We start from the raw sequence: 22,780 nt of genomic DNA on the forward strand, positions 1-22,780 counted from the left end.
AGTTGAATATGATGGGCTAGGAATGGAAATGCCCGGCTTGAAAGTGGAATAATATCACAAGGCGAGGGCCAAGGCCGTGACATTAAGGGGACACCCATAGGAGCCACCTGCAAGTGACAGTTTGTCTATTACAGCAGTACAGGTTCCCAAAGTGGGGTCCGGGGACCCCCAGGGATCCTTGAGGGAGTTCCAGGGGGTGCCCAGCTAATTTGGAACCGAATAGCCCCTTAATGGGTCTGTAATTCTGAGAGTGTACAAATTGAACCAAATGGACCCTACGCGGGAACATTGGTTCCATTTGTACACTCTCAGAGTTAAATTAACATTGATTTTACAATATAAATTGGAGAGAGATAGAAATGCCATTAAATGGGGATCTGTAGACTAATGCATGTCAAACTGGGGGTCCTTGAAATTAACGAAAGAAGCACTGCTAGAGCCGTAAAAATCTTCTCTTATGGGGTTCTTGGCATATCTTTTCACATGGGGGTCCGCGGGCTAATTAGTGTCAATTTGGGGGTCCTTTACATGAAAAGGTTTGGGACCAGCACTGTGTTACAGTATAATTCCCCCCCTCCTCCTTTCTGCGGGATTTTCTTTGACCTTTTAAGGAGTCTTTCCAACTTCCACCAGGAGGTGTCACTGTTGTGCAATAACCATTTTTGTTCCTCCACCCGGGATACGGTGTCTGAAATGGGACATACGTCGTCGCTGTTTGATTTAGGCAAAAAAGAATAAGATTTGAATAATACGCGTTACGAATTCCGATGAATGACTTTCGGGTTTATTTTCTCAACCTTAAAATGCCTTAAAAGCGGAATTATAATGACCTGCTAAAGCGGGGTCACTACAAAGCTATATAATAGGACTAAAATGTCCTCTTCTTAACAGCCGGTAGTTTTTTCTCTCTCTCTCTTTTTTTTGGAGCCACTTTGACTTTTTTTTTCTTGGAAGCGAATCAATCGATCAGAGTGAGAGCGTCTTCGATCCGTCCATGCTCACTCAGCCCGTGTGTGTGTGCGTGCGTGTGTGCGTGCACGGGAACAGCAGCTATGCACCGTTATAACGCCTAAAGTCTCTGCATACAGGTTTGTAAAAAACCTCTCCTAACAATAAACCTATATGTTTATAATAGCATGATGCTATGCTAGCTAACATTAGCACAGGCTTGAAGCTAAAGTGGCTAAACCAGAATAGACATTGTTTGTTATAATACAATGAATGCAGTGCTGCTAATAACAGTATAATAATAACATAGCCAACCAAAATTAATACATTTAATATTAAAAAATAATATGGGATCCCCATGATGTGTGATGTGTGAAGGTTAACCTGTTAATTCAGCTGGGTTTAACTTTAGACTGAATGACTTCCTATCCTCCAACTGAGTAATGGAATGTTTTTGGTTGCTTAATTGTTCATTCATTGTATGCAGACTTGTGTGTGTACTATTTATGCATTGGCTTCATGGCTCCTATTTAAATTCGTCACAGTTGTACATTATATATAGTGACTTTTGCACTGTAATGCTCATGTCTTCCATGTCTCAATGCTTGAATTGAAAATGGAGGACCCTGATGTAAACAAGACAAGTTTTGTCCTCGTAGCATATGTTTTGACCAGGCTGTGCCTTAATTCGTTGAAATGTAGCCTATACCCATTCCACATACTGTGAATGACATTTTCAATCAGTCAATCAATAATGTTTTGTGTAAAGCACTTTTAACCCATGACCTCAGGAAGATTCTACAAATGCCTTCTAAATCCTGACAGTTTTCTGAAAACCCTGTGTTTCTGTACTCAAACATTTTCATGTCAAGGACCCCCAAAAATATATGTAATTGGCCACCGACCCCCATCTGAAAATAAGTTGTTCCAGGGACCCCCCCAGAAGCAAAGATTTGAGTTAAAAACTTTCACTGTGAAAGAATATATATTCAAAGATTCATGCCACATTTTCACGATTTTTCAAAAATAGCAGACCTACAAGTTTAAAATAATGCTTAAAACACCAAAAGGGGTTCCTGCCCAGAATGGCTTAATAAATTGACTTACTGTTGAAATGCCCCCCGTCACAAATAAACTCGACCTCATTGCCTTTTACAGGAGCACAACTATACTGAAGAATGACGTGCAGCCCTCATCATCCACAGGATATGTCCAAACTACGGTCGTATTCACCCACGCTGGCTGCAGTTGAACTATAAATACAAAGAATACTAATCTCTGCACAGCGCAGAATACATACGTATCCTCCAGATATTCCCTCGACCCAGAGAGGCGGTGCGGGGTGACTGCCTGTGAGCATACAACCAACTACTCGGGGAGGGTTCGAGAGCGTTGGGAGGGCGCGGTGAGGAGGAGAAGAACCTCTGAAGCTACAGAGACACTGTGGCCTTGAAGGTCTCCTGCACACACACGGTACACACACTGCTTTTGCAGAGTCCCCTCCGGTGGCCCTCGAGTCCCCTCCGCCCGCCATCTCGGAGCACCACCACCACCACGGGGGGAGGGCCAGCATGGAGGAGCAGGAGGAGGTGATGACGGTGAGCATGGAGCAGTGCGTGGAACAGGTGATGCAGAAGGACCTGGCCCGGAGGCTGGCGGCGGGGCCGGAGCTCATAGACGGCATCGTGGACGAGGGCAGGACGCCAGAGCTGGAGCAGGACCAGACGGCGCTGGACAGGATGGTGGACGGCGTGGCCAGCGGCTGGGTGAACGCCAGCAACTTCAAGGTGAGAGAAACCGAACCGAGCGGGGATGGAGTGGAGGGAGGGAGGGAGGGAGGGAGGGAGGCTGCTGGGGGCAGGGACGTGCAGAGAGTGTTAGAGAGGCAGGGTCTGAAATCTCCTAAGAGGGCACTTTTGGACAAAAATAGCGTGTAGATCCGCTATTTTCGGGGCGCAACGCCGCAACCCAGCACCTAGAGAAGCGGGGGACAGATGTCTCTTGGGGAGAACCATGTTGGCCTTTTTTGGGGGCCAGTGGTACTCAGGGGTTGACACTAAGGTCTCAGAGGTACTTCTTGCCCGGTCGGGGGCAAGTACAGGTCATGTTCTACTTGCCCTCAGGTCATGGCCACTCCCCCCCCCCCCCCCGAAACGTTTCCTTTCCTTTTGTTTAAGTCACATGGAATACATTGGGAGAGAGATCGGGAGAGGGAGGTGACACGGAGCACTCTGCAAATAACAGCAAACTTATTATTTGACATTCCACAGACCAGAAGACCAGAGCGCTCTGGCCACGTTCAGGTGTTTAGACAGATACTGTACAGTATATTGTGTTGTGTTTATAGACCGTTGCGTCCCCTCTCAAACAAGCCCTTTCCCCGTCGGGCAACGTGAAAGCAAACTCTACCTGGCCGGAAGTTTTATTTACCTGTGGGCAACACTGCCGGGTAGCTGACCGAATAGAACAGTGGTTCTCAAAATGTTATAATTTCAAGCACCTGTCCTACAGAACTCTCAGAGTTTGCAATTGTCCACTCAATTGTACACTGTAGTTACAGACACGTATTAGTCCATTTTTTGAAACCCCCTTAAGGAACGCTGAGGGTCCCTGGACCCCTGCTTACTTGCTCCTATAATAATGAATAGTGATAAAAGTCGATCTACGAGGCCACACACACCTCAATGCTTCGCATCACGATGCGTTGACAACGTTGTGCGTTGACAATGTTTGACATGCTCAAAATAGGAACGCCAGGTTCAAAGTGTTGTGTGGCGTGTCCTATCTAAATAAAGCACACACAAAAAAACTGTGTTAAAAATGTTGGTGAAAATCTGCTGGGATAGGGCAATTGTTCTATTTATAACAGCCAAAGTGCTCTTGAGCAAATAACATTGAACTCCCCCCCCCCCCTGTTTATGAAAATGACTGCGTAAGAGTAAAGGTCCCTGGGCCTGGGCCATGGCTCAGTGGTCCAGGACTCCAGGCACCTTGGCTGGTAATCCAGTCTGGCAGTGTGCCGCATGCAGGTTCGACTCCCGATCCCAATGGTCTTAACTGCATGTCGCCCCTCCATCTCTCTCCCCATTTCCTGTCAGCCTACTTTCTATCCCTCCATAAAAAATATAATATAAAGGCGAAAGCCACAAAAAAAGAGTAAAGGTCCCTGCACACAGAGCGCGTTTTTCTGAGTTTTAGCAGCGTTTCTCCATCGGTTTTCCGAAAAACGTGTCCAGTGTGCAACCACCTTTAGTATATCGTAATTGTATGGCAATTACTAAAGAGCTACCGGTATTTGTCATTTTGCGCATTGAAACATCAGCATGGTGGCTGATTCAAGTCAATAGGTTAAGTCTATTCCCTGTGTGTGAATGACTGATTTGGTTTGCTGGGAAAAGTGCAGACAAACCTTGTACAGACAACCTTTTGGGGGGAATTGAATTTACTCTAATAGAATTAACCAGTTACAGCATATTAAATAGACCTACTGAATGGGTTGCATGACATCACATAATACTGCACACTTTCCAGGGAGCAGCGTGCTAGTAAGTAGTCTACTACACTAACGTACTACTATGATGTGAACCACCTGATAGGAATATTTCTCATTGCCTTCGTATTTTCCACGCTCAAATGGGATAATTCTCATCTCAAGCTGACATTATTTAGCCACTTAACCACTTAAACCACAGCAGCCTCATTGTGGGGAAGACTTTCGTTGTCAGCTTGTCGATATGTTTTTCTCCCACACTAACAGAACAGAACAGAAAAGAAAATACAGGCCTGAGAAACTCTGGTCCCCGCAGCGGTCCCCAAACTATTTTGGCCGGCGTGCACCCCTCCCAACGCTCCGTCTCGTTGCATTTGGCCGAAAATGATATATATATTTTTTAATACGATTATGGGAAATAAATAATCACAGAATGTCACTGCAGTGCACTGAGAGACATGCAGCTGCTGTATAGGCTACTCCCGCAGCTGTTCTTAGACTATATAATGTACATCTCCTTACAACATTGTTTTACCGGATGTTGGCATTTTATTTGTGTTAAATAACACCATAAATCCGCCATTACCCTTTTCATGTCACGCACCCCCTAGAGAGGGCAGGGCGTTCACGCACCACAAGGGGTGCACGCACCACAGTTTGGGAACCCCTAATATAGGGTTTAAAAAGTGGTTAAACCCTCTATACGTGTCGACTAATACTTAGTTGACCAGCAGTGGCTCTGTGCTTGTCCAGCTTTTCTCCCTTTAAAGTCTACACCAAATCTAGAAGCTCACAGCTTGTAGATGGGGCGAAAATTTCCGCCCCGCCCAGAATAAGGATGCCTAGAGGGTTCAAGTGGATCGATCACAAAACAACATGAGACAGTCACCACGTAGAACATCGCAAACGTTCAAGTCAAGGAGGACACACACAATACCTTCTTTTATTGGTGTTCATAGAAAAACACGCTAAAGAAGACAAAGAGTTTCTTCAGATGCTCCGAAGAATTCAGGCTCTTTGACCAAACGCACATAAAAGCATTTTTCTACTCTGATGTGAGTCAATCGTATCCTCCTCGACTTGGAAGTTTTAAAAAGTGCTTCCTCCTGTTTCATAAATATATATGTTTTTTAATAATTCTCACTGGATTTATATGGGGTTTCAGCCTGCAGTGTGCCACAGAGAATCCCTCTTTTGAAGCCCAGCCTCTTTGCCCAACGATTGACATGTCTAATGATTTGGATTAAATGGTAAATAGTGCATTTATTAGGCACTTTACATAGATTGTGCATTACATTCACCCATTCACACACACATTCATACAGCGATGGCGGCGGAAACCATGCAAGGCACCAACCAGCACATCAGAAGCAATTAGGGGTTCAGTGTCTTGCTCAAGGACACTTCGACACTAACTCTGGGGGAGCCCGGGTTCGAACTGGCAACCTTGCGGTTACCATCCAGCCACTCTACCCCTGAGCCACCGCCACCCCTTACGTTTACGTTTGTGTGGATCGAGCCTGCTTTGGCTTCCTGATTACGGCTACAATACGGCCCTAAAAGCATCGTCGTGTTACGTTGACTTTTTATTCTCCGCCGTCATACCTGACTCTCTCATCCAGACAGATCGGGGCCTATAGCTCCGAGCCAGTTGGCAGGAAGGATCTTGTCAAGAGGGTCCTGGTCAAGGACACGTTATTAGGCCACAGAGACTTTGATGTTTGCTTCTCTCTCATTACCACTACAGGGTTTCCAGAGCAAAAGACAAGAGCGTGGTTCATACCGGTGGTTCCCAAACCGTTTACACTTTGTCATACGCTGATAATAGTTAATCTGCAGGCTTGCAATGGGACGCCGTGAGTCTGAGAATGTGGATTTGCTTATTTATTTTCGGCATCTCGACGACACCCTGTCTTATGACTCTTCTTCTCACAACAGAGCTTTCTCATTGTATTTGAATTTTGAGCACAGCTAAAGGCTATTTTTTGAAATGACATCACTTCGGCAAGGCAGACCTCTCATTTGGAACTGAGAGCCTTGACCCCCCCACAGAATCTCCTTCTGGGGGGGGGGGGGGGGGGGGCAGCTCTCATGCCACTGTCTGTCACAGTGTATCATGATTGGAATTGACTGCAGCCAGCGTCTCTCTCACCGTTGATCCACTGGAGTCAGTGGAGTGGTATGATTGCCATCGTTCCTTAATCTGGATTGATTCAAGTCCTCTGGACAAACTGTCCCCCGAGGGGAGCTTAGCTTGCAGAAAAGGCTTTTTCATAATTGATAGGTTGTTTGAGAGAGAGAGTGGCAACCGTGGCTGAATGCAAAGCATGTTGCGCTCCTCTTGCCTCTGTGGTTGGTTGCTATGGGTGGATACTTTAAATGCTATTTATCTCTGTGTGTGTGTGTGTGTGTGTGTGTGTGTGTGCGCGTGTGTGCGTGTGCGTGTGCGTGTGTGCGTGTGTGTGTGTGTGTGTGTGTGTGTGTAACCCATTTAGACCTGGGAACGATTCTACAAATGTCTTCTAAATCCTGACAGTTTTCTGAAAAACCTATGTTTCCATGTCAGTGGTGCTCTGCTCAAACAGTTTCATGTCAAGGACCCCCACGAATTATATGTAATTGGCCGCCGAGCCCCATCTGAAAATATGTTGTTCCAGGGACACCCCCAGAAGCAAAGATTTGAGTTAAAAAACATTCACTCTGAAATAATATATTTGCACTACATTTTCACGATTTTTCAAAAACAGCAGACCTACAAGCTCATAGCGTGGCACTCGGTGCCGCGCTATGAGCTTGTAGATCTGCTATTTTTCAATAGCTAAAGTATAACATAATGCTTAAAACACCAAAAGGGGTTCCCGCCCAAAATGGGTTAATGTATGCTGATGCGATGCCTGTTAATCAATACGTTGCGATCAGAGTATAGTGAGAGAAGCTGGCAGTGATCCAGTGCATGTCCTAAATATATGTGACCATATATAGGAGATGATGTGCACTGAATCATCTACCATATGTGTGTATAGAGCGTTGCAGTCCCGCCCCCTACGAGGGCCCAGGAAATGATTCTCCGTTGATTTTTTCAAAAAGTTTTTATTTAAAGACTTTTTAAGCCTCATACAAAGCCAACTCTTGTCGTGACAAATCATGACAACAAACGCAATTTTTCGGGCTGAACAAATAATTAGAAAGACGAAGAACACTTTTTTTGTCGTTTTTCTTCTTTGTAATTATTTGTTTGGTCCAAAATATTGTGTTTGTTGTCATGATTTGTCACGACAAGAGTTGGCTTTGTACGCTTATAAGGTCTTTAAATAAATACTTTTTGAAATGTCTATGGGAAAAATGCATTGGGAACTATTTCCTGGGCCTGGCGTCGTCATGAAAGGGGGCGGGACTGCGACGCTCTATTGTAGCTTCACTCTGGTAACCACATGAACCGCAGCGTGCCTCTTTTTAGGGGCCAACATTCTGCGAAAATAGCCGATCTACAAGCTGATTTACAATTAGATCTTGTAGATCAAGTGATATTGTAGATTGTCTATTTCTGGCGAAGAGATTTGGGAACTCTCTTCTCTGCAGGTCAACAAAGAATATACGGGGGTTCAAGTAGTTAACGGTTTTACAACGACGTGTCAGCAGCACAGCAGACGGTATTTATTGAGGCACTTGATACGACTATTAGAAATGGCTGAATGGGACTAATTATTTGCGAGTCAGTTAATTATTTACAACAATGCAATTTACAATTCTAGGCATTTTAAACCGACACGTTTGTCCAGACAGAGCGACTTGGACTTTGCGATTGCGAGATTAGAGTGAAATGTCATGACGCCTGGTTGACAAACGACGGCGGACAGGGTAAATAGTCAAAGAGAACAATGTAGTGCTTCAAAGGAACTAGGATACCAGGAAAACATCCAGCCTGTCTGTCTAAAGTAAACAACATGCTATCTAAATAACACCCTTAACAGTCCTAAAAGCCTCAGTCCTCCGGAGAATCCCAATGATAAACTGTTCATTGCTGTCAGGTGGAAATAAATCTCCATATTTCCTCTTTTATTCCTTTCACCAGTAAGACGCCTGAGGACGAGAAGCGACACTGTCGCGTGCACTGGCCATATATGGAGCGTGTCTTGAGTGTACAGTACAGGGTGTGATGAGGTCAGGATCAAGATATGGAATGGTCAGAACAGGTCAGCTCCATATATGGAGATCTAAGGGTGGCAGCGGGGGCAGGGTATTGAATGTACAGGATGTGATGAGGGCCCAGGTAGGGCCGGGCCTTAATTTTCAGGCCTGTTGAATGTGGAGGTCAGGTCGTACTGCTGGGACAGATCGGCGTGTGCACGCATACGCCTGGGACGGTGACGTCAGACTGCTGGGCGAGTGCGGTCGCTTTGGCATGGGATGAACTTGACCAATAAATCACAATGACCTGGGCACCATGTCACGTGATGTCACGATGACCTGGGGGCTTGCCTGGGGTGAGCGACGGGGATCTGAGTTAGGTGTCAAAAACGCAAGGTTTCATAGTTAACTGTGACCTCCGGTCGCAATACATCAATGATATTAGTAGTAAACCTGTACATCCTGAACTCTATTAAATTCATTGGAACAACACAGTTTTTTTAACTTTTCATTTCCTGAAAGGTAAGGAGGTTTCTCTAGTCTACACAGACAGTCTCATACGCCAGTCTCAAGTGTGCGTCTGTTGTTGTTGTCGTCAAGGTGCACTTAAAGTTGATTTGCCTCATTAGCATGCACTTGACTTTTCTTGGGGTCGTGCACTATTTCCCTCTTCATCATTCTTGTAATGTGTGTAACATTAATTATGCATGCGCGCTGGTTTATGAATATATGAATATTGAGGAGATAAAACTATGGTTACGACGACCGAAGAGCTTTGCACCGTTGCACGATCACTGAGGGAGAGAGGTGTGCAGTGCACACATGAAAGAGGAACACAGACGCATGCACGCACGCACATGCACACGCACATGTATGTGCACACGCACACACACACCACCACCACCACACCATATCACACATTATGGATGTATCCAATCACAGGACAGTCCTGGAAAGGCAGCTTTTTCCGTCTCCAGGCGCCCTGCTGATGGCTGCGCCGTCCCAGTAATGGGGACGAAGCTCCCATGTGATATGAGAGGGAGAGGGAGAGAGAGAGAGAGAGAGAGTGAGAGTGAGAGAGAAATATACTAAGAGAGAGAGGGAGAGGGAGAGAGACTGAAAGAGAGAGAAAGAGAGACTGAAAGAGAGAGGGAGAGAGAAAGATACTAAGAGAGAGAGAGAGAGAGAGAGAGAGAGAGAGACCAACGACGAGAGAGAGGGAGATAGACTGAAAGGGAGAGAGAAATATACTAAGAGAGAGAGGGAGAGGAAGAGAGAGAGAAAGAGAGACTGAAAGAGAGAGGGAGAGAGAAAGATACTAAGAGAGAGAGAGGGAGAGAGAGGTGGTGGTGATGTGAGCTTAATTTCCCGGCACTATTAGCCCAGATCTGGTTCTGGTCCCACTATCACACGCACGCTCAAACACACACACATACACACCAAGCCTTGTGGCGCTGCATGCATGCCATAGGAAGAGGTGACCTATACACACTACAGCACTGTCCGATTTGTACCGGAATGTAGTAGGGCCCGGGTGCATTGAATTAATCAATGTGATCTATTATGAAACATAATCAATGTGTGACCATTGTGTGCGACACATTGTGAGCATGCATGCTTTGTGGATTATTTGAATAAATGAGTGATTGATAGAATAATTGCTAAGAAAATAATTGATAGATACAGCCCCTATTTCAGTTCTTAGTTTTAACTTTAATTGTGAATACAGTATGTTATGAATCTTATGATACTAGTAATAAGCCCCTCTGGGTTCCTTTCTAGTCTCCCTGCACTATTAACGGCTTGCTATTTTACTTTTTATTTTCTAAAAATAAACTAGACAAGTGGGCTAGACAAGGACTAGACAAGGTATGTGAGTGCCGCACAGTTAATATGAAAATGATCAAAGTCACAATATTGACTGCCTGTCGACCTTGATCTTCCAATGTAAAAAAGAAGCTGCAATCTTTGTTGTAGGAAAAAGAGCGACGGAAGGCAGTAGGATGGAAGCACGATTAAACACAATTCTTTGTTTCTCAGAGTTCAGACTAGTGTGTTTGTGGTTTATAAGAGGTTGATTGATTGATGTGCTAATAATTAAAATTCTCCCTACGCAATATTATCTCGTAATGGCTCTGTGGCTCACAGGAATGTGGTCTGGGCTGCGTCCCTTGCCTCCAGCTCTAAGTGACAACCTCTTAAAACCCATATACTTTACAGTAGTTGACCGGTGTCCCCCAAGGCTCTATACTAGGGACACTCCCTTTTTCCCGCCTCAACACTCTTTGCCTCAATGAGCAGATCTATACAAGCACACAACGCGTCACAGTGCGAATGTTGGACGCAGAATGGAGGAGGACGCCAGCTAGGGTTGATGTGGTTTCAGTAGAGCACCGAAGTCTGACGTCAATATCGGTAGAGGGTTCATGTACTTTCTCTCTTGAGAAAGAGAGCCTGGCTGCTCACTCAATACAGTAGCATGAAAGGGAGGTAGATGATCACGTACGTACACTGCAAGCAGTGTGTGTGTGTGCGTGTGCATGTGCGTGTGTGTGTGTGTGAGAGAGAGACATGAGTGGGAGGTGCATGTAGTGGGCGGATTCACTGCAGCATGTTCACATCAGCCCTCCTGTGTGTGTGTGTGTGTGTGTGTGTGTGTGTGTGACTGTGTGTGTGTGTGTGTGTGTGTGTGTGTGTGTGTGTGTGTCATTTGGTGTATGAGTGATATTGCTGTCTTCAGTCGGATGCTGTGACGATCAACACTGAGGCTAACGCTAATTGCTAAAACTGCGGGCAGCCAGCCAGCCAGCGCTGTCAGATAAATTCAGCCTATTTTACTACCAACGACGAGACGAGACCAGCCGAGCTGCAAAGTAACCCCCCCTCACTCACTCACAGCAGTAGTAAAGCATTTCCTCGGAATCCCAGAGGCACATACACGCCACATTTATGTTTCTGTAAACATGCCATATTTTCCAATTACAGTAGCTGTATCTAATGTATCTTTGTTACTGTGATGAAGGAAGACTGCTGTATTTAACCCAGATTTTGTGCAGGCAGGCATGTAGGTTGGGATGGTGGTAAAGCAGTGGTTCCCAAACCTTTTCATGTCAGGGACCTCCAAATTGACACTCATTAGCCCATGGACCCCCATTAGAAAATATACGCCAGGGACCCCCCCCCCCCCCCCATAAGATAAGATTGTTACGGCTCTAGCAGGACTCTCAACCATTTTAATTTCAAGGACCCCCGGTTTGACATGCATTAGTCTACAGACCCCCATTTAATGGCATTTCTAGCTCTGTGATACCTTTAGTAACTAAAGTTTAGTTGTTTTAAACATGTAAAAGTAAAGCATGAATATAATAGAAAAAAAAGTTATATGTATTCATCTGATACTTTACTTTGCTTGAATTGAAGTACATTTGAAGTATATTTTTCATCCTAATACTTGCTATTTGCTACGTTTACTAAAATGTACAATATCAAAGTAAAACAGACTGGTTTGGAATGGATCAATGGAAGGAGTATAACTGCATATGTCCAGCAGATGGCAGCATGGAGTAATTTACATAACGTTCCATATTTGACATTTTAAATGTTTCTCTTACTAATAAGAGGTTCCAAAAATTGCATCATAGCCCAGACACGAGGCCCGGGTGATGCGTATATGTTGTTCTCATGGTGTTAGCATGGCTGCTCTCACTAGACGTTCATTGAGTAACCAATACCACCCCAAGACAAGGAAAGATGGCAAAGGGAACGTTGCAGTGAAGCTATGACATTCTGCCTAACTGTTTCACTTATGGTTGCTCTCGGTGGATTCAGTTTATCATCCATAGTGAAAGATCTTACATCATTCTGTGGTGTTTGTGTGATTAAAACCACAGATTGTGTTTCCTCACAGTGTGATATATGTGAAGTGTAGAAAGTGTGGTTTTGTCAGGTTACCCACAATGCATTGCAGCGCCCACATTAGAATGCATTGCTCTCATTGGTCTGACTCTGTCACGTGATTGACTTCGACACAAATCCTCGTTTCTTTTCATTTCTTTCTTGGTATTTGTTTGGTAAATATCAGTGGTGAGAAGTAACTAAGTACTTTTACTTAAGTACAGTACTTAAATACAATTTTAAGGAATTTGTACTTTACTTGAGTATTTACAATTTCCAGTACTTTTACTTCTACTCCACTACATTTCAGAGGCAAATATTGTACTTTTTACTCCACTACATTTATTTGAAAACTTTATAGTTACTAGTTACTTTAGAGATTTGGAATATTATTACAAAACATACAGTAACCTCTTCAACCCTATATACATTTCGGTCATTTGAAAATAGCAGATCTACAAGCTCACAATGTGTCGCATCGCGACGCATTGTGAGCTTGTAGATCTGCTATTTTCAAAAGATGTTTAAACATTTGACAACTTCAAATGGGTCATTCTGCATAGTGAGTACTACTACTACTTGTGGTACTTTAAGTACAGTACTTGAGTACAATTTTAAGGAATATGTACTTTACTTGATTATTTACAAATTCCAGTACTTTTACTTCTACTTCACTACATTTCAGAGGCAAATATTGCACTTTTTACTCCACTACATTTATTTGAAAACAATTGAGTACTTTTTCCACCACTGGTCCAGTGATGTAAATAGGTTTTAAATGTAATGTCCCGGGATACAGGGATGGTCTTTTAGATGAGTCCCACTTCAACTGCGTTAGGAGACATATTTTGCCATTTTTCCAAATTGCAGCATTTAACTCCCATTTAATTTTATATGGTTATAATGTGGTTATATTCATGTAGAAAACAGAAGAAGAAATTATTATTATAACTAAAGCTAGCAAAATAAACTAGAATAAAAAACAATACAGTAGTGCATCCCGTGGATGCAGAGGTCGTTGTTTTATTGCGTCCCTTAACTATAAACTGCATTTTGGGATGCCAAATGCACCCTATTTCAATCTCTGCTGGTCAAATATACATTTTAATGTCTGTTTGTTTTGTGTTTTTACAGGTTGCTCTGTTGGGGATGGACATCTTATCAGCTCTAGTCACAAGATTACAGGAGAGGTTTAGGACTCAGATTGGAACCGGTAAGATGTTTCTCCACCTTTCTTTCTTTCTTTCTTTCTTTCTTTCTTTTTTTCTTTCTTTGTATTTGTTTCGAACACCATACAATAAAAAAAAAGTCAAAATAAAACAATAAAAAGTAAAGTCAATAGACTTATAGATCATGAGTGTGTTAGCTTTTTAGGGAATGTTTTTTTTAAAGTGTTTGGAAATAATAATAATTAAAAACAAAATGTAGGAAACTAAAAATAAAGAAACCCACATACAAATTTTCCCAACCGTGGGTCCCGAACCAGTGTGATTATTTTGGGGGTCCTAGCCTGAAAAGGTTGAGAAGTTACCACTGTACTAATGTGGTGTGTGTGTGTGTGCGTGTGCGCGTGCATGTGTGTGTTTTGCAGTTCTACCCAGCCTGCTAGATCGTCTGGGAGACTCCAAGGACCAAGTTAGAGACCAGGACCAGGCTCTGCTGATGAAGATCATGGACCAGGCTGCTAACCCACAGGTACACGCATGCACGCACGCACGCACGCACGCACGCACGCACGCACGCACGCACGCACACACAGCACGCGCACACACACACACACACACACACACACACACACACACACACACACACACACACACACACACACACACACACACATACACATACACACTTCATTATTAAATTCATTATTACAAAATATCTTCAGCATATCACTCCAAAATATATATACAACAGAACAGACCAAACAAGCAACTAATAAACTCTTTCTGTCTGTCTTTCTCTGCCCCCCCCTCTCTCTTGCTCCCTCCCTCTCTGTCTCTCTCTCTCTCCCTCTCTCTCTCTCTCTCTCTCTCTCTCTCTCCCTCTCTCTCTCTCAGTATGTGTGGGAGAGAATGTTGGGCGGCTTCAAGCACAAGAACAACAGGACCAGAGAAGGCCTCTGTCTCTGCCTGATCTCCACGTTAAATGTGTAAGTAACAAAACGTTCTCCATTTGCATTCTGTCTTCCTATCTTTCACATAATAATAGTTTTGTAAATGTAGTCGTTCACTGAAAGGTGGCATTCTGTGTCTAAAACCACAGGCTTGTCATATTCTTAAAACCCATTTAGACCTGAGGCCGATTCTAAAAAGAAAACGTCTTCTAAATCCTGACAGTTTTCTGAAAAAACTTTTTTTCTATGTCAGCGGTGCTCAACCTTTTTCATGTCAAGGACCCCCAGAATTTTCTGTATTTGGCTGCGGACCCCCCATCTGAAAATATGCAAAAGAAGCAAAGATTTGAGTTAAAAACGTTCACTCTGAAAGAATATATATTCAAAGGTTCGTGCCACATTTTCAAGATTTTTCAAAAATAGCAGATCTACACGCTCGTAGCGCGGCACTCGGTGCCGTGCTACGAGCTTGTAGATATGCTATAGCTAAAGTACAACATAATGCTAAAAACACCAAAAGGGGTTCCCGCCCAGAATGGGTTAACCAAGGAATTTGTGTACCTGCTTGCTCAGCCAGTTAGTGTAGTAGTAGAAAGTACTAGAAACAGCAGTAGTTTTTTTTAAAACAGGGCGTCCCTGGAACTACATATTTTCAGATGGGGGTCAGTGGCCAATTACATATACTTTTTGGGGTTCTTGACATGAAATAGTTTGAGAACCACTGACAGAAAACTGTCCAGAAAACTGTCATGATTTAGAAGACATTTCTTTAAAGAATCTGCCTCAGGTCTTTAAGTGAACAAACAACAAGGTCAAATACTAGTCACATAAGTAGAGCGCAAAGACGCCATTGTAGCGTCTCAAAAGTAAATGTATCGACAATTTCGTCAACATATAAAAACTAGACTAAAATGTTAGCAAGGGACTAGTGGACAAGAGATCCAGTATAAGTCATTTTACACTTTTACACTAGATCGGCTATTTTCAGCAAGTGTCGACTAAAATCACATGACATTCAGTCGACTAAAACTAGACTAACACTAACACATTCCCGGTGACTAAAATGTGACTAATACTAAATTAAGTTTAATTCCAAAGACTATGATGAAACTAAAATAGAAATTTGCTACAACACTGTTTTCAACCTTTTTCATGTGAAGGCCCATTATTTATTTGGAATTTGAGCCACGGACCACCATTTGATGACATACCCTCTCGGACCCAAAACGTAGAATATTTTGTTAAGATTTTGTCCACAATTCAATGCTGTTCTTGGCAAACGTTGATCAAAATAACAATTCTTCTACATTCTGTAATTGTGTAGACTTCTTGTAAATTAAGTAATGCAGCTGTATAACAATAATGTAACTCTTGAGAGCATAACATATGAACAATATGAATATATGAATGAAACTATAGTCAGTCTTTTTGCCCAAATGGTGGAAATGGCTCTTTCTGAAACGCGTCTCCTATTTCCTTTCAGCTATGGATCTCAAAGCCTGACCCTCAGCAAAATTGTGCCGCACATCTGCAACCTCCTGGGAGACCCTACGAGTCAGGTTGGTGTCACTTCAGTTCTCAGTCACCTGCCCGAATGTGCTGACCTCATCACATTTGTGAGGACGGCTATGGCCGTTTTTAGCCCAAGGAGTGTTTTTCGGGCAAAACTAATGCTTGCAATTGAGTCAGAATCATTAATATAACCCCTAGTTTGACACGTCACATGCTACTTAAACACGCTACTTAAAGCATAATTAAAAATGACATTAGGTTTTTAATGGTACCCTAACTTTCAACCCCTGAATTTACCATGATCCACAATTTTTTCAATACAACAATTTTGAATATGGTATCTGAATGACCCTAAAGGATCATACAAAAAAACTTTGAACAATTACTATTGCAATTACTATTGCAATTTATTTTGGGTCAAACCTCAGATTGACTAGCCTACACTGGCTTGCACAGGGATCCTCTGGCAAAGCAGGGAAAAATAGCTGTATTATTGGGGATAGACTGCCATCTACTGGTGAATTACTGGTACAGCACTTGACTGCACTGCAGCTTGGCTGATGAGGCTCTAATAATCTTACTTTCAATGACTATACATTTTCTAAAATTTAAGTTAAAGGTGTCGGGAGACGGAAATGGTGGGCATTTTATTTTGAAGTTTCAGACGGTTTCAACATGAAACACCGCTCTGAAGTTTCTGAACCAATCAGAGTGTCGCATCCCTTCAGGCGATGGGACGGTAGCTAGGGACGGTAGCTATGCTATACGCAGGAGCATGTTGTGTGTTTGTTTACAAGTCAGATAGGGGCCAGCTGTACCAGTTTACTGTTATGTGGCTTATTTCTACCCTATAATGTTTTCAGATACATATTTTAGCGTGATGATTAAGTTGAAACCGAGTAATACACTGTCTGGATGTTATCTTGAATGGGAATAAAAACGGAGGATTTCTGTAATCAGTAGCAACTGTGCTGGACGGATGCGCACATATGGGGAATTAAACGGGTGAGCTTCATTTTTATTGGCTTTTATCGATGTGTATCTCTACACATCATCACGCAGCACGTTTTCGTTTTCAGGAAGTAATTAAAAATATATTTTTATGGACTTTTGATATAAAAACACACAGAAATGAGAATTGTCCCATTTTTTTGGCATCCATTGTTAGGTATGCCCATATGATGACCAAGGATATGGTCTAAAAACGTATTTTTCATTTCACTATGCCTTTAAGTTTTGGTGCCTTAAATATCAGGACAATTTATAAATTATGGACAGGTGGGATTTTTGGGGGAGGGGTCAGGATGAAACAGTTATGGTCATAAATGGTTCCCTCGTCTGAACTCTTCAGTTAACCCATTCAGGACGGGAACCCCTTTTGGTGTTTTAAGCATTATGTTAAACTTTAGCTCTTGGAAAATAGCAGATCTACAAGCTCATAGCGTTTTTAACTCAAATCTTTGCTTCTGGGAGGTCCCTGGAACAACATATTTTCAGATGGGGGTCGGCGGCCAATTACATATATTTTTGGGAGTCCTTAACATGTAATATCTTATGGGTGTCTTTGGCATATGTTTTCAAATGGGGGTCCGTTGGGCTAATGAGTGTCAATTTGGGGGTCCTTGACATGAAAAAGTTTGGGAACCACTGCCCTAAATGGTTTCACTCGTCTGAACTCTTGTGTTGCCGGCTGAATAGTGTATTTGTGGAATCCAATGTGTGACCTCCGGTGTAGAGGACGTTCCCTCTTCAACCCCGCCGTAGGCCACATTGCTGCTTATGAATGTGCCGTCCAATGATAAGCTGGAAGGAGCCATCATCACCGGACACACTCTTCCTGTCCACAACAGGATAAGCCATGCCCAGAGACTTCCCTTTCTGACTGTGCAGCACGCACGCACGCACGCATGCACACGCTCACGCTCACACTCACACTCACACTCACACACAGACGCAAACAGACAAAAGCATTTTCCTTGCATTGCATTGAAATCAATTCCAGATAGACCTTTTCATCCCCATGGTAGGCGGCGGGCGCAAAAAATCAGCCGATCCCCGCCTTATCAATCCATTGAATGGTCAAGTTGTCATGAATTGTGCACCCATTCGTCTGGGCCCAGTAGGTCCCTACTGGCCTACCAGGAGATTCTGGTAGGCGCTGTCAGCCAGTTCTATCGTTGACACCATGTTAATGCCTGTGCTGTCACGTGAGGGTTAGGGTTAGGGTTAACCCTAACCCTAAACCTAACCCTAACCCTAAACCTAACCCTAACCCTAACCCTAAACCTGACCCTAACCCCCTAACCCCCTAACCCTAACCCTAACCCCCTAACCCTAACCCTAACCCTCACGTGACAGCACAGGCATTAACATGGTGTCAACGATAGAACTGGCTGACAGCGCCTACCAGAATCTCCTGGTAGGCCAGTAGGGACCTACTGGGCCCAGACGAATGGGTGCACAATTCATGACAACTTGACCATTCAATGGATTGATAAGGCGGGGATCGGGTGCAAAAATTCACCTAGCTGTGTGTTTCTTTGTCTTTCTTTGTCAGACAAAAACACTGCTGGTATTTATTTGTATAATAGAAAAGGGAGTGGTTGGATAGCATTTGGCTGTCGTTTATTGTCCACAGACGTTATAAATGTGCTTTTGAGGGTTGAAAACGCTTTCCAGAGTGGAAATCTTTGCAAACACCGTTTCCTCCCCTCTCCATGTAAACGAGCAAAATGGTGAATCCGCAAAACTTGTGACATTATGGCTGACGTTGGGCTCACAACGCATGCGTGCCTGGTCTAATCTGGCAGTCCGCCACCTAGCATGCACATTACAGCGTTTTCAGTCATTACAGCGTCTCTGTGTAAAGGCTGAATACAAATAAATGAGAACGCAACGGGACTTTGCCGTTTTCTCTGGAGCCCGTGACCTTCTAAAAGTGGCCGTAATGGTTGGCAATCCCTCACATCCACCATCCACCGAAGCAGAACAACAAAGACATTTCTTTTAAAAGTCCGTCATACCTCAGTCACTGTACTTATATTAAAGAACAAAGGCGACCCGAAGGCCCTCGTTTAGAGTTCAAGCGACTGACAACTCCAGTCCAGGTGGCGAAGAAAGAGTCAAAAAAGAATCATAGATGAAAGGAAGCCCCCACGGGCGAACTCCAGGCACACTCCAGACAAGCGAGGACATTAAAAGGGCTTTAATGAGTCAGGGCTAGTAAAAAAAAAAGAAAGAAAAATGGACGAAGACTGCAATGTGACGTCACCCATTGGTTTCTACAGACCCGTTTTGAAGCTAAAAAAGGCTGTGGGCAGTATTATGCGTGTCTTAAGTACCAGGTCTTACTTAACTTAAGACCTGGAGGCGTGATCAATGCTGTTTGGCTATTCTGAGTGGCCAAACAGCATTGACTCCAGGTCTTAAGTTAAGTAATAAGACCTGGTACTTAAGACACGCATAATACTGCCCACAGTGTAACAGCAACCCAGAGCCATCTAATAGAAGAGTTGCGATATTGAGGGTGCAGAAACCGAGCGCTCGAGTGCTGTTCATGCAGCCTGAGTTGGAAATACATTGTTTTCAACGAGGGCGGCGCAAACGAGCTATTTTAAGCATGTGTGCAACATGTCAACTGTTTTAAAATATTGTACAGTAACAACTACAGTCTCTTTAATGTTTACATTGTACTATTACTAAAAAACTATCTAAAATAAAGCTATTTAAGATCATTAAAGCTGGGCTGTTGCCTGAGTCCAATGCATTTCTGCCTACTTCCGGTCCAGGACTTGTCCCAGTTGGTTGTCCCCATGCTCAATAGAAGTCTATGTAGGAGAGCAGCCATTGGACTGAAGCCCCATGAAGTGAACGAAGTTTGCGTAACTCTGTCTATATCTAAGGCTCTGCAGCAACCCACCCGCTTCAAATGTGATCAACCTACAATCACCAGTGTGTTCTTATCAAGACCATTCAATGCAGCCAGTATGGACATGTTTCCCATCAGGCTTTGTTGTTCCATCACTGTCCTTAACCCATTTAGGCCTGATTTCTGATTTCTTTGTCAGTGGTTCTCAAACATTTTCATGTCAAGGAGCCCCATCTGACCCCCATCTGAAAATATGTAGTTCCAGGGACCCCCCAGAAGCAAAGAGTTAAAAATGTTCACTCTGAAAGAATATATTCAAAGATTTGCGCCACATTTTCACAAATTTTCAAAAATAGCAGATCTACAAGCTCGTATGACCTTGTAGATCTGCTATTTTTCAATAGCTAAAGTATAACATAATGCTTAAAACACGTATGTATTTTGGATGTAGCCTATAAAGATTTGTATAGATGGAAGTCGTGATGCAAATTGCTACAGCTATGTGTCTTTCCAACTGACTATCGTGACTATGTGTCTTTCCAACTGACTACTTGTGAATGTCTGTGGACAGACATTCACAAGAGTGGACAATATAACATCCATTATCGTATGCTAATAATATTAAGACACATATAATGTTTACATTTCTCACGTGAATTGTTTTGGCTATACAGTTTCAGTTTCATCTTACACAGGTTTGATGTGTGTGTGTGTTTGTGTTTGTCCATAGGTGCGAGATGGAGCCATGAACTGCCTTGTAGAGATCTACCGCCACGTAGGGGAGAGAGTAAGAATGGACCTGGGCAAGAAAGGTCTACCTCAGTCAAGGTCAGTTCCTCTAGTCTACTGTTTCCCAAACGCCTCATTCCAAAACCTACATGGGTTGTGCAAGGACGCTGTGATTGGCCAGTCGCTGTGATTGACAGCCTAAACCTAACCCATAAATTAAAAACAAAATTCAATGTTTTTTTTTCTTCAGTAATTTCATGACAATGAATTGGAAAACAAAATGTTTAAGAAACAGTGATCTACAAGCCCACAACGTGGCGCGAAGCGACGTGTTGTGAGCTTGTAGATCTGCTATTTTCACTAATTTGGGTCCCGGGCAAACGTCTAATTTATTTTTTTGGGTCTTGAGCTAAAAGGTTTGGGGACCACTGCTCTACTGCATGCGTGAGTTTTTTCTTTATTTTTATTTTGCGGTGGGGGTGCAACGTCACGCACAATCGCACATGCACACGCACGATCGACAATTGAAATGACTAATTAGACTGGTTAATCATTAACCCACAATATATGGTATTATGGAAAATTGTATTCTCTTTATATATATATTCACAATGGGGATATTTCTTTATACTAGTGTGTCGTCTGTACCGGAACAAAAACAAATGATCCATTTTACCCTGGAGAGCTCTGTGAATTCAGGTCATTCATAAATCCATCAGCCCACTGCATGTTATCCAAAATATCCTTGGGACTGCTGAAGAAAATCTGAAAGCTGTGCCTCCTTTAAATTGTATACAGTATTTAACAGGTTACACACACTGGACCATTGATATGTCATTGAGTCATTGTTTTATGACTAAAACTAAATCAAAATTTGGCTGCTGTACAGGGTTAATATGCTGCATTACTATGTGGGTGTATTCAGTGTTTGCAAGACCCACACGTCATATGCTGATGTGGCAGTCAGCTGACCAATTGGGCGGGGTTGTTGTTACGTGATGTTTGCACCCATAGATATATATAAAGGCTATATGGCTCAAGGCGGAGTCTCTGACGTAGTTAGCCCGGCGGCCATCTTGCCTCGGGGCTACAGTACAGTATGTTCAATGGCAGCTCAAACAAAAACAGTCATAACTCGCTCAAATCTTGACGGATTTACAAACGGGTTGGTTTATTACAAACGTTGTCAACGTGGCTATGATTCAGGGCGCTTTTCCGCTTAATTTAGTTTAGTTTTTATATGAACGTCGTATAAAAGCATATACGTATGCGGATGTCTCTGACGTTTATAACAAACCAAACCGTTTGAAAATCGATTGAAAATTGAGCAAGTTATGGTTATTTAAAAGTACATGCCCCATAGACACAATGTTATGCTGCCCCGAGGTAAGATGGCCGCCACGTAGCAACGTCGCTCTCCATTGGCCAGAGCGCGGGTGAGCCATCTAGCTTTCTTATATATATATCTATGTTTGCTCCCATGCACCACCGCCCCAGCACCACCGGTGGGCTCTGCTATTTCTGTTCCCCATGACACGTGACATCATCATCATACCCGGAAGTTATGCAGGAACACCTACTGAGTGGCTAAAAACTACTTTCTTTTCTGGCCATGACAACCCATACATCCAAACAGAAAAGTCCTATTTGATTGAATTAAATTAATTTAAACAACCTTAAATTCACTTTGTCACTCACTTTGCCACTCGATTTGCCACTCGATCTGCCATTCACTTTAATGCATCGCATACCCTCTATTGTATATCTATCTCCCTGCTCTTAATGTTTAATGATGGTTTAATTGTGCCGAGCAGGGAGAAAAATGTAGCAGAGCCGAACGCCAAGATAAAATATTATCTATATAATATTATTATGGACACCAAATTTTCGTGTCCAAATCGAAAAACTTTGGACGTAGAGTGTTCTTCCAGGTGCTTCAAAACGCCACTGAGCAACTTCCATCGAAATGAATATCAGGGGGGCGGGGCTATCGCTCCCAGTCCGCACTCTATCTTTTATAACTCTGCACTGACTATACACTAAGATTGGTTTAACTGACAATAGCAAAATGTGGACGTACAAGTAAGCTTTTAGA

At 43.1% G+C, this 22,780-nt stretch overlaps 1 protein-coding gene across 3 annotated transcripts in view; it reads left to right on the top strand.

The window, feature by feature from the left end:
* The first annotated feature begins 2,255 nt into the window (after positions 1-2,255).
* LOC306917442 (CLIP-associating protein 1-B-like) overlaps positions 2,256-22,780 on the top strand; it is a 106,182-nt gene continuing 85,657 nt past the window's right edge. For all 3 annotated transcript variants that reach the window (XM_079495666.1, XM_079495667.1, XM_079495668.1), the window contains exons 1-6: positions 2,256-2,735; positions 13,595-13,673; positions 14,052-14,155; positions 14,521-14,612; positions 16,060-16,135; positions 20,687-20,784. In XM_079495666.1, the coding sequence (XP_079351792.1) occupies positions 2,520-2,735; positions 13,595-13,673; positions 14,052-14,155; positions 14,521-14,612; positions 16,060-16,135; positions 20,687-20,784 (665 nt within the window). In that variant the 5' untranslated portion in view covers positions 2,256-2,519. The remainder of the gene's footprint in view (positions 2,736-13,594; positions 13,674-14,051; positions 14,156-14,520; positions 14,613-16,059; positions 16,136-20,686; positions 20,785-22,780) is intronic.

This window comes from Electrona antarctica, assembly GCF_951216825.1.
Source record: "Electrona antarctica genome assembly, chromosome: 24".
In the NCBI taxonomy this organism is placed as follows: domain Eukaryota; kingdom Metazoa; phylum Chordata; class Actinopteri; order Myctophiformes; family Myctophidae; genus Electrona; species Electrona antarctica.